Genomic DNA, 14,005 nt, shown 5'->3' on the forward strand with positions numbered 1-14,005 from the left:
AAAGTGACATGGAATTTTGTCTTCAGGAAAAAGGGATTTGTAGATAAATTTTGCATCTCCTTTTCAAATACTTGTATAATATGAGAATGATTTTTTTAAAGTTACCGTTTACCAACCACCTGCTGGCTGTGGGCCTTTTTATCATCAGAGTAGACAAATAAAAATCAAGTCTAAAGCAAAAATTTACATTTAGATATAGCTTAACTTCCGTTAACCTCAGTTCATCTACCAAAGGATAAAGAAAACAGAAATATAGAAATAAGCCTATGACATCTGGAAAATTGACCCGTTTTAATTTTTTAAAAACAAAAAAACACAACACAACATCAAATTGTTTTACCATCTACAATTCAGTTATATCCAAACATTCTAAGACCAAACAGAATTCCCTGCCCAGAGCGGGGAATTAAAATGAGACACACGAAGGTGAATGCTGAAGATCAAAGTTCCAGCCGAGGTCACAAGTCTTCCATTCAAACACACTCCAAAGCTTTTCGTTTCAGTCTGTTAAAGTGTTTTACAGGAAGTTCTTTAAAATAATTTCATCCCAGACACCAGGTTTCTTCAATGATACACAGCTTCATGACATTTGTTTCCATCCAAAAGGAATGCAAAGTAATTTTTATTTGTCTCTTTTGGTAGCGTAGAGAAGTAAAACTATCAGCCAGATTCCTTTAGTAATCACTGAGGGAAGGAGAGGTTAAGAAGAGACCTGGGCAGAGCTGCCTGCTGGATTCCACTTGTCTTTCTGAGGGTGTGACTTCAGAAGTGTTAAATCACACTTATGCCACTACAATGATTAGTACTAGTAATCTTTTTTTAGATGATAAAAAGGAAAATACCTAATGGACATAAAAATGGTCAAAAGATTCTTTCCGCAGGTTAATGCACCCCCCTCCAAAAAATTAATACAAAATGAACATATAATTGGGATGGTAACTCCATTGGATATTCCAATTCACCCCATTGCTTGCTCCCCATAGAAGGGGAACAGGCATTAAGTTTTATTAGTAACCTTATAGTAGTAACCAGATGTGTCAATGGCAGCTTATTTGAGGTCCATCAATCAAAGCATGGCTATTGTTTTCTGACTGCCCACATCTGAACACATTCAGCTACTATGGAAACTACAAAGGAAGGAAAAATATATTTATTCCAAGATTTGTTTACTGGGATTTTTAAGCGCCCTGTCTTCTGTAGAGCCCCAGAATGGTGATAATGTGCTAGGGGCTGCTGTGTTTCCCAGCATGAGCTCCCATTCTCTGAGGGTCCTGAGAAGGATAGTGGATTGGTCCTGGAGCCCTCATGAAAGGAGGAGGTGGTCCCATTGGGTGGAACATGTGTGGCCCAAAACCTGCAGATGGGAGAACAAATGTGTTAGGCTTGCAGTTCCCCTGACAACCTTTCAAACCTCTGCATCTTTCTAAGGTCAATACCACTTGCACATAAACCGAATGACAAGGAGCTTCAGAAAATGTCAGTCCTTAAGACTTGCTTAGGAATGTCTCCCTGTATTACTTCCTCGGTTTGGAATCCATTCCTCTCAGTCCAGGTTAACAGAAAATTGCACAGTGCTCAAGGTATCTGATAATATGTCATCTGAGCCCCTGCTAGCTATCAAACATGCCGATCCTGCCAAGCAGGATTCCATCAGGATCTGGGAGGTGAGGAAGAAATCAGGCTGACCCTGAATTGATGGAATCAAATGATGGAAGACCTGTCATCATTAACCTCAATGATTTATATTAGAATGGAGGGTGTTCTAAACCAGGACTTTCTTCAAAGAGTATGAGAACTCTGCCATAGGAGGACTGGCCACCTGTGACTTACACTGTTCACACTGTCACCGACATTTAAAAAATGTACTTTATTGATTTCAGCAAAGGAGAGGGACAGAGCGATAGAAAAACCAATGATGAGAGAGAATCATTGATCGACTGCTTCCTGCATGCCCCACACTGGGGATCAAACCCGCAACTCGGGTATGTGCCCTGACCAGGAATCCATCCATGACCTTCTGGTTCATAGGTCGACGCTTAACCACTGAGCAACACCGGCTGGGCTGTCACTGACATTTCCTAGAGCAGCACTAACAAAGTGCCAGTCCTTCAACTGTGTACTACTGGCCACCAACAAGGTAAAGACTGTGAGCCGAGTGTAACTAATTACACAACCAAGCACACTGTTTAATTTTCTTGTAATTCTTTGTATCAAGACTTTCATTTACATCCTGGCACAAGCTCCTTATCTTCGTTGTAGACAGGTAACAACACTTTGTGAACTGTTGAATGTCCACAGCCTGCACTTTAAGCAATGGTGCTCTAGGGCATTGGGATTACATCAGAACAGGGAACAAATTGGCCATATGTCACTGTAATCTATTAACTCCCATTCTGATTTTAAATATACTCAGATCTTTAGAAAACTGGTGACTTTCCCTTCCTTGGCAGGCCAGGAAAAAAAAAAAAATCAGGAATCCTAACAAATCAGATTTACTTGAGGATTCTATGGGGCAAACTCAAAAGATTTAGACCAATGGACATGACTTTCAAAGGAACTTTTTGGGGCTAAGTCAGACTTATTTACTAAGAAGGAAGGTAGAAGGTACCTGGAGGTGGGGGTGGGGCAATCCCAGGCGGTGGCGGCAGGGCGATGTTCACCACAGCTGGAGGGCCACTGGGGGGCAGGTTGAAGTAGTTGGCAGAGGCTTCCTCCTCTGCTGCAGGAGGAGGAGGAAGAGCTGGAGGAGAGAAAAGAGCCAAAAGTTAGAAGGGAAGACAGCTGTGCAATGTTGTTTCCATCGCCTTTAAATCTGGGAGTTCCTGAGAGGAGACAGAGCTGTTGCCAGAGCCAGAGACCTGGGTCTAACACTCGGGGATCATCAGAGCATCTGTAGCTAGCAAGAAAGCCTGCCCTCACCTCCTGGCAGGCCTGGAACGGGCTCCAGCTTGATGCCAGAGTCTGTGGTTCCGTCTTTCTCTTTTTCTTTTCCTCGGGCTGCTTGGGACCTGAGAGACAGACACACACATCAGCACTGTATCCCTTCTCTCACACCTCTACTTCTCATGCTTCCTAGTCAAATGGAGTTTCTTCACTCCTTGCCTCACTTTTTTCCCCTTAAATGCCACAGTGCAGAGTGGATAAGATCAAAGGGTTTTTGTGTGTGTTTTTTCTAAAATATATTTTTATTGATTTCAGAGAGGAAGGGAGAGGGAGAGATAGAAACATCAATGATGAGAGAGAATCATTAATCGGCTGCCTCCTGCATGCCCCACACTGGAGATCGAGCCCACAACCTGGGCATGTGCCCTGACCGGGAATAGAACCATGACCTCCTGGTTCATATAGGTTGATGCTCAACCACTGAGCCATGCCAGCTTGGCATGACCAAATGTTTTGAAGCCAGAAAGACCTGGGTTCAAAACTTGCTGGAACTATTGTAAGGACTAGAAGAGGCAAGCTATGTATGTTTAGTACACAGCCTAATTAGCACCCAGGAAGCACTCCATAACGGTCACTGCTGCTATTAGCAATCTTCTCCATGGCTCCAGCAAACATGTTCCCCTTTGAGCTTTCAGGGCATTTCATCACTTTCAAACCTAAATTAGTTATTCTTCTCCACTGGACAGCCAGCCTCTAGAGGATAGAACCTGGGTCTAATTCATTTGTATACTCTCAAATCCACCTTAAGGCCCTGGCATTATACTTGGCCTATTGTAACTGGTCACATAATACATGAACCCTCAAAGATTACTACACCAAAACACAGAATAAAAGTCCAAAACAGGATACTTTGAACAACCACAGGAATGAATGTTAGATAGACAATGAAAAATTCTTTTTGACCTATTCACCAAAAGCTCACTAGCCCCAGGTAATGAAACAGTTTTCTTGAAAATCTCAAAGTTATTTTAAAATAGTCTATCCTCACCTTCCCCATTTCACATTAAGTCGACGGCCATTGACAATTAGCTTATTAAAGGACTTCTCCGCAGCCACTTCGGCAGCCTGCCTTGTGGCAAACTGGATGAAAGCACATTGCTGTCTCTGTACCACGGTGATCGTCCGAATCTCTCCAAACTGGTAGAAGTGATTTCTGAAGGGATACAGGCAGAGAAAAATTATAACCACACACACGTTCCCAGGAGGGTGACAGCAGATTATTCACTCTTCTACTGACTCACCACAAGGTACATGGCCCCATGGTTATCTCCCTAACTACCTGCAGGTAGTTTTCCCAATACCTTACCCACTATGAGGCTGTGTATTGAAAGGAAAAGAAAAATAATGAACAAATAAAAAATTTATTCAACATCTCAGTGTCTTCACCATGGAGGAAAGGGGGCCCAAGTTCCTTAAGGACCCTAAACCCTAGATAAGGGGATAGCCAACTACAGCCTCCAGGGCCCACGAGCCAAGAATGTTTAAAGAAATGTTTTTAAAGGTCGTAAAAAAAGGAAGAGAAGGAGAAGAGTCTGCCACCCCCTGGGGACTGTCTAGCTCACTTAGGGTTGTAGTGGAGACAGGCTACCAAGGCAGCTTATATTATAGGAGTTTCTTCTCTACTTTATCTCTTTTCGAGAGGTATTTCCACTCTGCCCAGATGTCTCATTTAGCTGACCAAAATACAAGTCAAGAATCATACAAATTTACCAAATGCCAATTTCTTTGAAAAGCCAACAATTTAAACCATAAGAATCTTATAATGGCAAAACTTTCCTTCCCCTACATAAGTAAGCCTACTTGATTGTGTGCCCTATTCTAAAAACTCTATTTGGCTATTAGGCCAAATAGAATCTCATGTAATTATCACCACATGCAAGGATGGACTAAGCACTGTTGTTGAACATTACTACTCCGGCATCATAAAGAACAATTTTATAAAAATTCTAGTCAACATATTTACTGACTATAAAATAAAGAAAAATGTATTTTTAAAGGATTATCATGCTTGCCTGTTATTGCCCCCCACAAGTTATTCCAAGACAGTTAAAAGCAAAAAGAGCTCATAAAATTATATCCACAAACCTTAGATCTGTCTCAGTAATGGTATCGCCCAGACCACCAACATATAGTGTGGTGATAGTCTTGTCCTCTGGCGGGTCCAAACGAGGCATTGTTGAAGCCCGCTTTAGAAGCTTATCTGCCACAGGGTCATTGATTCCATAATATCGGTCTTTAATGTTCTGATCAGCAAGGGGGTCATCTGGATCTGTAGGCTTCTCATGCCTATGGTTCAAGAAAGAACAATGCATAAAGATTAAACAAAAGAAACAATTTACAGATATCACCCAACAGTAGCTACACAAGTGCCAAAAATATACCCGGAAATAACTTTTAAACTAAAACCCTGGTCATACCAAAACAAAATTATTGATATAGAGCTGATATCAAGTGATTTACTGTATTACAAGGACTTGCCAGCCTCCTGAAATCCATTGAAATGACCATCCAGGGCGGCAGAGTTTCCTTAGACATCTTTTGGCACAATCCACCCCCAAACAAGGGGTAACCAAAACATTGTTATCCCTCTCAAGGTCAATGGTTCTTAACATATTTGAGGCCTTGCATTCCATTCAGAGTCTGATTAAAGCTATGGACCCAGGCCTAGAAAACGGAATAATTTTTTTGGTGGGGGTGGGGTTAACCAACCCCAAGTTAAGAGCTCCTAATCCAGATGCTTAGCAGTCTTGACGGAAACATACTCACACACCCTTAGATGCCTGGCCTTAATCTGACCTCATTGGCCCACTGAGATTCAAGCCAGTGATACCATAATAGTGAAGACTTACATCTCAGGGTAAACATCTGTATTATACAGCACAGCAATTTAGCTTCCCAAGGCTCAGCTATAAGTAAAAGCTCCATTATACGTAAGAACAATTTAATCAAGCTTTCCTAAATTTAACAGTCTTAAGATATGACATATATACCATACTAGTTGTATATACTTTTAGATTTTAAAGCAGAAATTGTTTAAACTAGCACCTCCCACTTCTTAGATGACCAATCATCTGAAAGCAAATACTGAAAATGCACTTCAGCTCTTACCTGTATGGACATTCCTCTCCTCTCTTACATTCTCCTTTCACCCAGAAGGAGCAAATGTGGGGTCGATTCCTTTTGTAGTAGGGTGTGGTCCGGGCCAGTTTGAGCAGCATGTCACTGGTGGATGTGGCTTTCCCCAGCATGCCAACTGGCCGTGTTCCATCAGAGTTAGAAATCTACACACAGGGATGGCAAATTCAGAAGATAAATTATATAAACTGTGTCAATCCACTAGGATTCTTTTACCAAATATAAGACTACACCAAGAAAGTGGCAGCATACCTCCCTCTCCATATTCTGTGTGTAGTACTCTTTGTTGACATCTGATTTTGGCATGTCATCCTTAAAAGACAACCCTGCATCACGAACCTGGATGGGCAAGCCTGGTAAAGGAAAGGAGGAAAAAACAGGCATATTTTAAAACATTACTGAATATACACACAGAATACAATATCATCCTTTCTCCATTTTATTTAGTACCAGAGGCTTTACTATATTTTTACTGAAAATCTTTAGCACTATCAGGCAAATATTGCTACAGAGCATTCTAAGAAATTGTCCTAATTCCTGAGCTATCATGATTCTGAAACAAATGTTTTAGAAAATCTTTTAGATGAATAAACTTTGGGTATAGGCAGACTTGACCTGTAAATTAATAATGTATCTAGCTTTCATTATATCACAATTTATTTCAAATAAATGTAGCCCGACGGTGTGGCTCAGTGGACTGAGCATCGCCCCAAGCACCAAGAGTGTCAACCCAGGAGCTAAGAGATCATGGGTTCAATGCAGGATCGATCCTCAGTAGGGGGCGTGCAGGAGGCAGCTGATAAATGTTCTCTCTCATCGATATTTTTCTCTCTCTCCCTTCCTTTCTCACTCACACACACACAAAAAAAAATCAATAAAAACATATTTTAAATAAATGTAAAAAGTGATTCATTTTAGGTTAGTCCTACAGATTGTCTGGATAGTCACGGTCATATAACAGGTCATTGTATTATAGAACCAGAACCCCTCCTTAACAAACATATAAATAGGTGACCAGGGCCCTAGTTGGTTTGGCTCAGTAGATAAGAGTGTCGGCCTGCAGATTAAAGGGTCCCAGGTTCGATTCCAGTCAAGGGCCACATGCCCAGGTTGTGAGATCAATCCCCAGTAGGGAGTGTGCAGGAGGCAGCCAATCAATAATTCTGTCTCATCACTGATGTTTCACTCTCTCTCTCTCTCCCTTCCTTTCTGAAATCAATAAATATTAAAAAATAATAATGTGACCAGGGCTGAGAAGCAGAGTAGCTTTCTGAATTTACCATATATAAACTCTTATTTTCCTTTTACTATATAGCAGAAACTCTTGTTGAAAAAGTATTTTCTCATAAACAAAAAGTCACTTTCAGTTAAGAAAAAAGAGCACTTACTCTGAAACAGTAGCAGTATATCAGTCCTATCAATACAGTTGAAGCAAAAACCTAAAGCAAGATTAGCCTATGAACTTCTGGTAGGAATTGTGAAAAAAAAGCTTTGGATCTAGAAAGAAGCCCAAGGCAAAGAAATTACCTACCATAGGAACAAGGCCTTTTCCTCCCCTTGGCTACACGGATGCACATGAGGGAGTTTTAGGCTAGTTCTAATTAATTCCCAACTTTTCTTTAAGTTCCTACTGTTGTTCAGGAGTTCTCTAGGATGGCCTAGTATGGTTCTCCCCTTACAAGAAAAAGCAGAGCACAGCACACATTCCAAACTGGGGTCAGAACTGGAGGAAGAGTAGACAGGGGAGATTAAAAGACTGGTTTGTTGTCTAGGGCACCTGCATACTTTCAGATTTATTGGAGAGGGCAAACATACCATACTCTAGATCCAAGAGGCAAGTCTGACAGACATTCTTCAATTTACTACAGGTTTGGCACACTTCAGTCTTCTTGAAACGCATGCGGACTCCGGGGCACCAGCGAAACACTGTGAATGGCCTGGCACAGATCTTTAACACAAAATAAGAGCCACAGAGTATGAATAGTCCTGACCTAGACCATCAACCCAGGAGACTTACTAACAATGGGGGATTCAAAGAAAGGATCCCCAAATCTAGGGTTTACAAGAAACCTTGGCAATCATCTAGCCTAAATGCCATTTGATATTTCAATCATATTTACAACACCCTGCCCCAGTAGTAAAAAATTCACATTGCACAGAAAGAGGAATTTTCAGTCCTTTCCACCCCATTAATAATGTAACCCTTAATCCTTCTGGGGGTGAGTGGGGAGTGTCATATACTCCTTTGAGAATCTTATGACAGCTGTGATCTTCCTCCGCAGCTAAAATTCTCATGTGCACAATCAACACTTGGTATACAATCTCAGGGAGTTCAAAGCCCATCCACAGACACCAGGTTAAGAACCCCTATACTGAAGGGCTCATTTTCTTACCTCACACACTAAACAGTTAACAGCCAATGAGCATATAAATGATATATGAAAGTTGCGTAGCACTGACTTTTACTGGAAGACCTCAAAGTTCAGCAAGTTGAAAGCTAATTTGGTAGAAAAAAGGAAAATAAAATGACATAATTACTCTTTAACAGACATACTTACTTTGCATTCCTTCCCATACTTTTCTTTGGTCTGAAATAGAAAAAACAGAAAAGAATTGGAGTACCAGGAAAAAAAAAAAAAAAAAAAGACTAGATGTCTGCTTCTTCCCCAAATACAACCCAAGAAATGTGTGTGGTATATCCTAAAGGGGGGGAGGGGGGGGGACGGGACGGGACGGGACGGGGGGCACGCATGCAGGTATAAATTCTAATCACCTACTATGAGTTCTAATCTCTTAAGAATCTTATGGATCTAACACCAAGTAGCATGTGTCTTTAAACAGCCACAATTTTTAGGTTCACTACTGTCTCCCAAGAACGAAACTTCCTAACTGTTCCCACAGTTCCTGATTCAGGAAGGATGGAGCCATGGCCAATCCATTTTTTACAAAGTTTAGTCAGAAAGTAACTGGCATAGGCTGTGCTGATATCCTGCATATAGTAAACGTTCCCTTCCCATAAGCCAGTGGTCGGCAAACTCATTAGTCAACAGAGCCAAATATCAACAGTGCGATGATTGAAATTTCTTTTGAGAGCCAAATTTTTTAAACTTAAACTTCTTTTAACGCCACTTCTTCAAAATACTCACCCAGGCCATGGTATTCTGTGGAAGAGCCACACTCAAGGGGCCAAAGAGCCGCATGTGGCTCGCGAGCTGCAGTTTGCCGACCGCGGCCATAAGCTATTCAACATCTTGCACAAATCAACCTATCAACACCTGAGACTGATCACAATTAAGTCCTAATTACATTCAATGTTAACGAATTTAACCCTTATTTGTGATGATAGGGAACACCTGACATTAAAGAGACAGACAAGGTGCAGTGGCCAAAAGGCATTTGTTTAGGAGTAAGGAAACCTAGCTTCTAGTCCTGTTTCTCCTAACTTGCTGAGGTCCCTGGAGTGAGACTATATGAATTTAAATCCCAGCCCCACTCATTACTTGCTATATGAAAAGAGATAAACTCAGCTTCTGGTTAATAGATCTATCTCCCAGGTAAACGCTCAACAAACCCGAGCTATTATTATGACTCCTACATCACAGAACTGTCTGAGCTTCAAAGCGACAGAATAAGCATGACAGTCCTTTGTAAACTAAGAAATAGAAGTTAGACCCAAAAAGGCTATATAAGATTCCATTTATAATATTTTGGAAAAGGCAAAACTATACGGACAGAACCCAGACCAGTGTCATGGACCTGGGTTAGTAAAGGAGCATCTTACTTCTGCCTGGCTGAGAGAAGTTCACCGACAGTTTGCAAGTACCACCACGTTGACAGAATACAAATAATTCCCGTTTCACACACCATCACTCACCATTCGGATATATGGGTTTTCTCCAAGACACGTCTGGCACAGAATGGGGAAGTCCTGGTGAAAATGAGAAATCTGGTTGAAGGCCAGCCTCCGAAGACCCTGCCATCTCAGCCACACTAGCGGGTAACGGGGAGATGGGGGTGGGGGGAGGGACGAGGAGCGAGGGCGGGGAATCGCAGGGCAGGAACCCGAGGTCTAGCGCGGGCCCGGTCGCGGGAGGGGGCGCTGCCTGCTCTTCCGGCAGGCGGCGGGAGGAGACCAGCACGGAAAGAGTGGAGGAGGCAGGCATGCAAAGGAGGCTGGTCTCGGACCCTGGCTGAGCCCCCTCCCTCCACGCCCGCAGGAGGGCCGCCCGCCGGCCTCCCGCTCCAGCCCAGCTAGGCCGCGGCGCTGGCTCCTCCCAGGAGTTCCCTCGGCGGCGCCGCAGCCACGCCGGGCCGGCCCGCGGGAGGCCCGGCCTCGCCGCCTCTTCCCGTCCTCCCCTGCCAGGCACACTCACCGCATCCTCCCAGTTCTGCCTGTTGTAGGTGTTGGAACCCAGAGAAGTCGCCATCTTGAGAGCGTCCGGAGGCAGCGGCTGCTTCCGAGTTGGAAGATAGGACCGCCACAATCCCGTCAGGTCCCGCGGCTGTTCCCCGGCCTGTGACGTCTTACTTGTGCGTCTCGTGCGCCCTTGGGGGCGGGGCCTTGTACGCCTTGGCGTCACCCGCTCGGAAAGGCTTGACGTGTGTGGTCCTGACGTGTTAAACCTGGTGCTGCGCTCTGGGTCCCTGCTTGGGATGAAGAAGCACAAGTACATCTGTCGGACTTATTTAATAGTTGAGGGAAAGAATAAAGGAAGAAGTAATGAACGAGGGGGTGGGATTAAAGCAGCGTTCGCTCCCACTGAGCGCTGATGCCGAAGCTGGGCGAACGCCTTGCTGTGCCAGTCAGTGTCTTGTTTAGTGCTCACAACCACTCCTGTAAGGGTTGCCAGGATTAGCAAGCAACAACACAGAACGTCTAGTTAAATTTAAATTTCAGATAAACAACGAACCATATTTTAGTGTAAACGTGTTTCAGACATTTATACCCAAAAAATGACTCAAATTTAGCTAGGTGCCATGTATTTTATCTGGTAACCACTCCCCTCTGGGCAAGTATGATTGTCCCTCTTTTTCTAGTATAGGAAAGGAAGCAGGTTGGGAGAGATGAAGTAACTTGCTCTTGGTCGTGTAATAAGTGGTGAAGCCACAAATCCAAAGACAATAGTACTGTTTTTCCAACTTGTGAAAAGTGTCTTAAAGATCAGTACAGGTATTGTTTTATCTTTGGGGGTCAACTTATAACCACTGTGCCAGTATTTTACTAATTTCAAGCATTCTGGTACCACGTTCATAATTTTTTTACATATCCTATCATCGAACTACCTAAGACTTACCACCTAATTTTTAAGTGAGGTTAATAAAGTATAATTTCTGTACAGAAGTTTACCTTCTAGTTATACAGTTAGGAAATTTTTACATACATTCACCACAAATATAGCCTAGTTCCACCTCAAGAATTCCCTTGTGCCCAAATCAATCCACTTCCCACATACACTGTCAGTGGTAGTCACTGGTCTGTGTTCTGTCCGTATAGTTTTGCCTATTCCAAAATATTATAAATGGAATCTTATATAGCCTTTTTGGGTCTAACTTCTATTTCTTAGGATGTTGTATTTGAGATTCATCAATATTTTTAGATATATCAATAATTTGTTCCTTTTTATTTCTGAGAATTCCGTTGTATGGTTATACCAGGTGGGTTAAAAAATTCCATTTGCCAGTTGATGGACATTTGAATTGTTCCAGATTTCCATGAATATAAATAAAGCCATTAAAAACATTCATATACAGGTTGTTGTAAGTACCTAGTAGTGAGATTATTTGATCATATGGTAAATATATATTTTCCTGTATGAGAAAGCACTTGGGTTTATCTGAGCTTCTTGATCTGTGGTTTGTCTTTCATCATATTTTGAAAATTCTTAGATGTCATTTGTTCAAATATTCTCCTGCCGTTTCTTCTCCATCTGGAACGCCAATTATACATATTAGACAATTTGAGATTGTCCCATAGATCTGGAATATTTTGTTGTTTCACCCTTTGGGGGTGGGGATCAGTTTGGATAATTTCTATTGACCTATCTCCAAGTTTCCTGGTTATTCTTCAGCTATGACAAGTCTACGGATGAGCCCATAGAAGATATTCTTCCTGTCTGATCCTATATTTTTTATTTCAATTTGTCTTACAGTTTCTACTTCTTTGCTGAAATCTGTTCATACATATTATCCATATTTTCAACTGATTCTTCAACATGTTAATGAGAGTTTAAGTCTTCATTTGATAGTTCCAACTTCTGTATATGGTTTTGACTGTCGATGAAAAATGGCTTGGTTTTTCTATGTGTATCTCATTTATTTTCTTGATTGCCAGTCAGTGCTTATAGAACACTAGAGACTGGGTAAAGAGTAGTAATGCTTGGAAATGGACAAGCCTCTTCTTCTGTCAGGCTAATTGTGTGGGTTTGGTCAATTTAGTCAGGAATTGAGCTGGGTTTGGGTTTTGTTGTTGCTATGGTTGCCTTCAGTGTACCACAGCTTTCATATCCTCCAGCATTATTTTGTGCTTTAGGTTAGAATTGAAGAACTTTTCTTAAGTGTTGATATTTCATCCTTAGCTTTCAGCTGTCCTGCATACCTGCACCATGTGGTTAAGTCTGTGCATTTGCTCACCCCCAGTAGCTAATGTTTGTTACTAGCTGCTTCCTAGGTGGTTAGTGGTGGAGAGGTCAGGGGTTCTTTGTTCTAATTCAGCCTCAGTCTTAAATAGGTCCCTTGTGGCCAGGTCTCTGGAACAGGTCTTTTCTTAGTATTTCTGCCCCTCCTCTCTGTGGCAACCACACCCTGACTTGTATTTGCAGCTGGCCCTTCCTGTAGTGAGTGGTAGGAGACCTTTAATGGAATTGGTATAGAATCCTGGGGCTCAGTCAGGACTGTCCCTCTCAAAGTTGAGTTTTTTCTTACCTTGTTCCAGCAGCAATGGAGACAGGATTTCTGTTTCAGCCCGTGACTTAGACCTTTATGCTCCTTATGGGGGAAGGGTATAAGGGGGGAGGCAAGCTTTCATGTCTTTCCTAAAGTGGCAGCAGGTCCCTCCTGCATGCCTCCAAACCAAGGGAGGCTCTGAAAGCTCCAGCACCACCCCGTCCCCGCGGGTCTTTCTTGTGAACACCCGGTGAAGGTGTTGGGAAGAGCTTGAGAATGCATGCAAGCTTCCTTAGCGTCTGAAGCTCTCTGGGGTTTTAAAATGCCATGTTAGCCCAGAGTTGGCCTTTAACAATTCTTTTTTGTTGTTGTTGATTTCCTCTTACCTGCTCATATGCATTCAACACTTCTTCCTCCCATGCTCTGCTACAGGTGAGCCACTCTATGTCTGATCTCTTTGGAGGATCTGTCCCTCCTTGAAATTCAGGGTATTTGACTGCTCTGCCACAACTCCAATAAAATGTATGATTTTGCCATGTATCGACCTTTTGTTTTCAAGGTGTCTGCATTATAGGCCGAAGTGGAACTCCTGAGTTCCACTTTTATTTTATTTACTTTTAAAATATATTTTAATTGATTTCAGAGAGGAAGGGAGAGGGAGAGAGAGAAACATCAATGATGAGAATCATCGGTTGGCTGCCGCCTGCACGCCCCCTACTGGAGGTCGAGCCCGCAACCAGGGCACATGACCCAACTGGGAATCAAACCATGACCTCCTGGTTCATAGCAACACTCAACCACTGAGCCACACAGGCTGGACTCCACTTTTATTTTAAAAGGAAAATTTGATCACTTCTGTAAATGGAAAATTAGTATCATGTTTGTTTTTTTTTAAATATATTTATTGATTTCAGAGAGGAAGGGAGAGGGAGATATAGAAACATCAATGATGGGAGGGAATCATTGATTGGCCGCTTCCTGCACACCACACACAGGGTATTAAGCCCACAACCCAGGCATGTGCCCTGACTGGGAATTGAACCGT

The 14,005-nt window shown here is 42.5% G+C and overlaps 1 protein-coding gene across 3 annotated transcripts; it reads right to left on the reverse strand.

Moving 5' to 3' along the window:
• Positions 1–269: 269 nt before the first annotated feature.
• Positions 270–10,584, reverse strand: RBM22 (RNA binding motif protein 22). 3 transcript variants are annotated; one of them, XM_008152219.3, is made up of 11 exons: positions 10,452–10,584; positions 9,953–10,006; positions 8,637–8,666; positions 7,894–8,026; positions 6,331–6,431; positions 6,052–6,224; positions 5,029–5,229; positions 3,932–4,096; positions 2,920–3,008; positions 2,609–2,740; positions 1,152–1,354 (listed from the first exon to the last, which is right to left on the reverse strand). In XM_008152219.3, the coding sequence occupies exons 1-11, from the start codon at positions 10,503–10,505 to the stop codon at positions 1,224–1,226; spliced, it is 1,263 nt and encodes a 420-aa protein (XP_008150441.1). In that variant the 5' UTR covers positions 10,506–10,584; the 3' UTR covers positions 1,152–1,223. The 3 variants fall into 3 exon arrangements, with proteins under 3 accessions (XP_028017387.2, XP_028017388.2, XP_008150441.1); XM_028161586.2 differs by lacking the exon at positions 2,920–3,008 and having other exon boundaries at positions 270–1,354; XM_028161587.2 differs by lacking the exons at positions 2,920–3,008; positions 8,637–8,666 and adding an exon at positions 8,472–8,575 and having other exon boundaries at positions 270–1,354; positions 10,452–10,463.
• Positions 10,585–14,005: the final 3,421 nt, after the last annotated feature.

The sequence above is a fragment of the Eptesicus fuscus genome, chromosome 6 (assembly GCF_027574615.1).
Source record: "Eptesicus fuscus isolate TK198812 chromosome 6, DD_ASM_mEF_20220401, whole genome shotgun sequence".
NCBI classification, from domain to species: domain Eukaryota; kingdom Metazoa; phylum Chordata; class Mammalia; order Chiroptera; family Vespertilionidae; genus Eptesicus; species Eptesicus fuscus.

What these genes read in the sequence shown, in the direction of transcription:
- RBM22 (XM_028161586.2), bottom strand. Translation starts at nt 10,505, where the DNA reads ATGGCGACTTCTCTGGGTTCCAACACCTACAACAGGCAGAACTGGGAG. An exon ending in CCTCTTGGATCTAGAGTATG is followed by an intron (nt 6,432 to 7,893) that starts GTATGTTTGCCC and finishes TTCCTTTACCAG; the next exon opens with GCTTGCCCATCCAGGTTCGT. An exon ending in GGAGAGGAATGTCCATACAG is followed by an intron (nt 5,230 to 6,051) that starts GTAAGAGCTGAA and finishes CTTGAACCATAG; the next exon opens with GCATGAGAAGCCTACAGATC.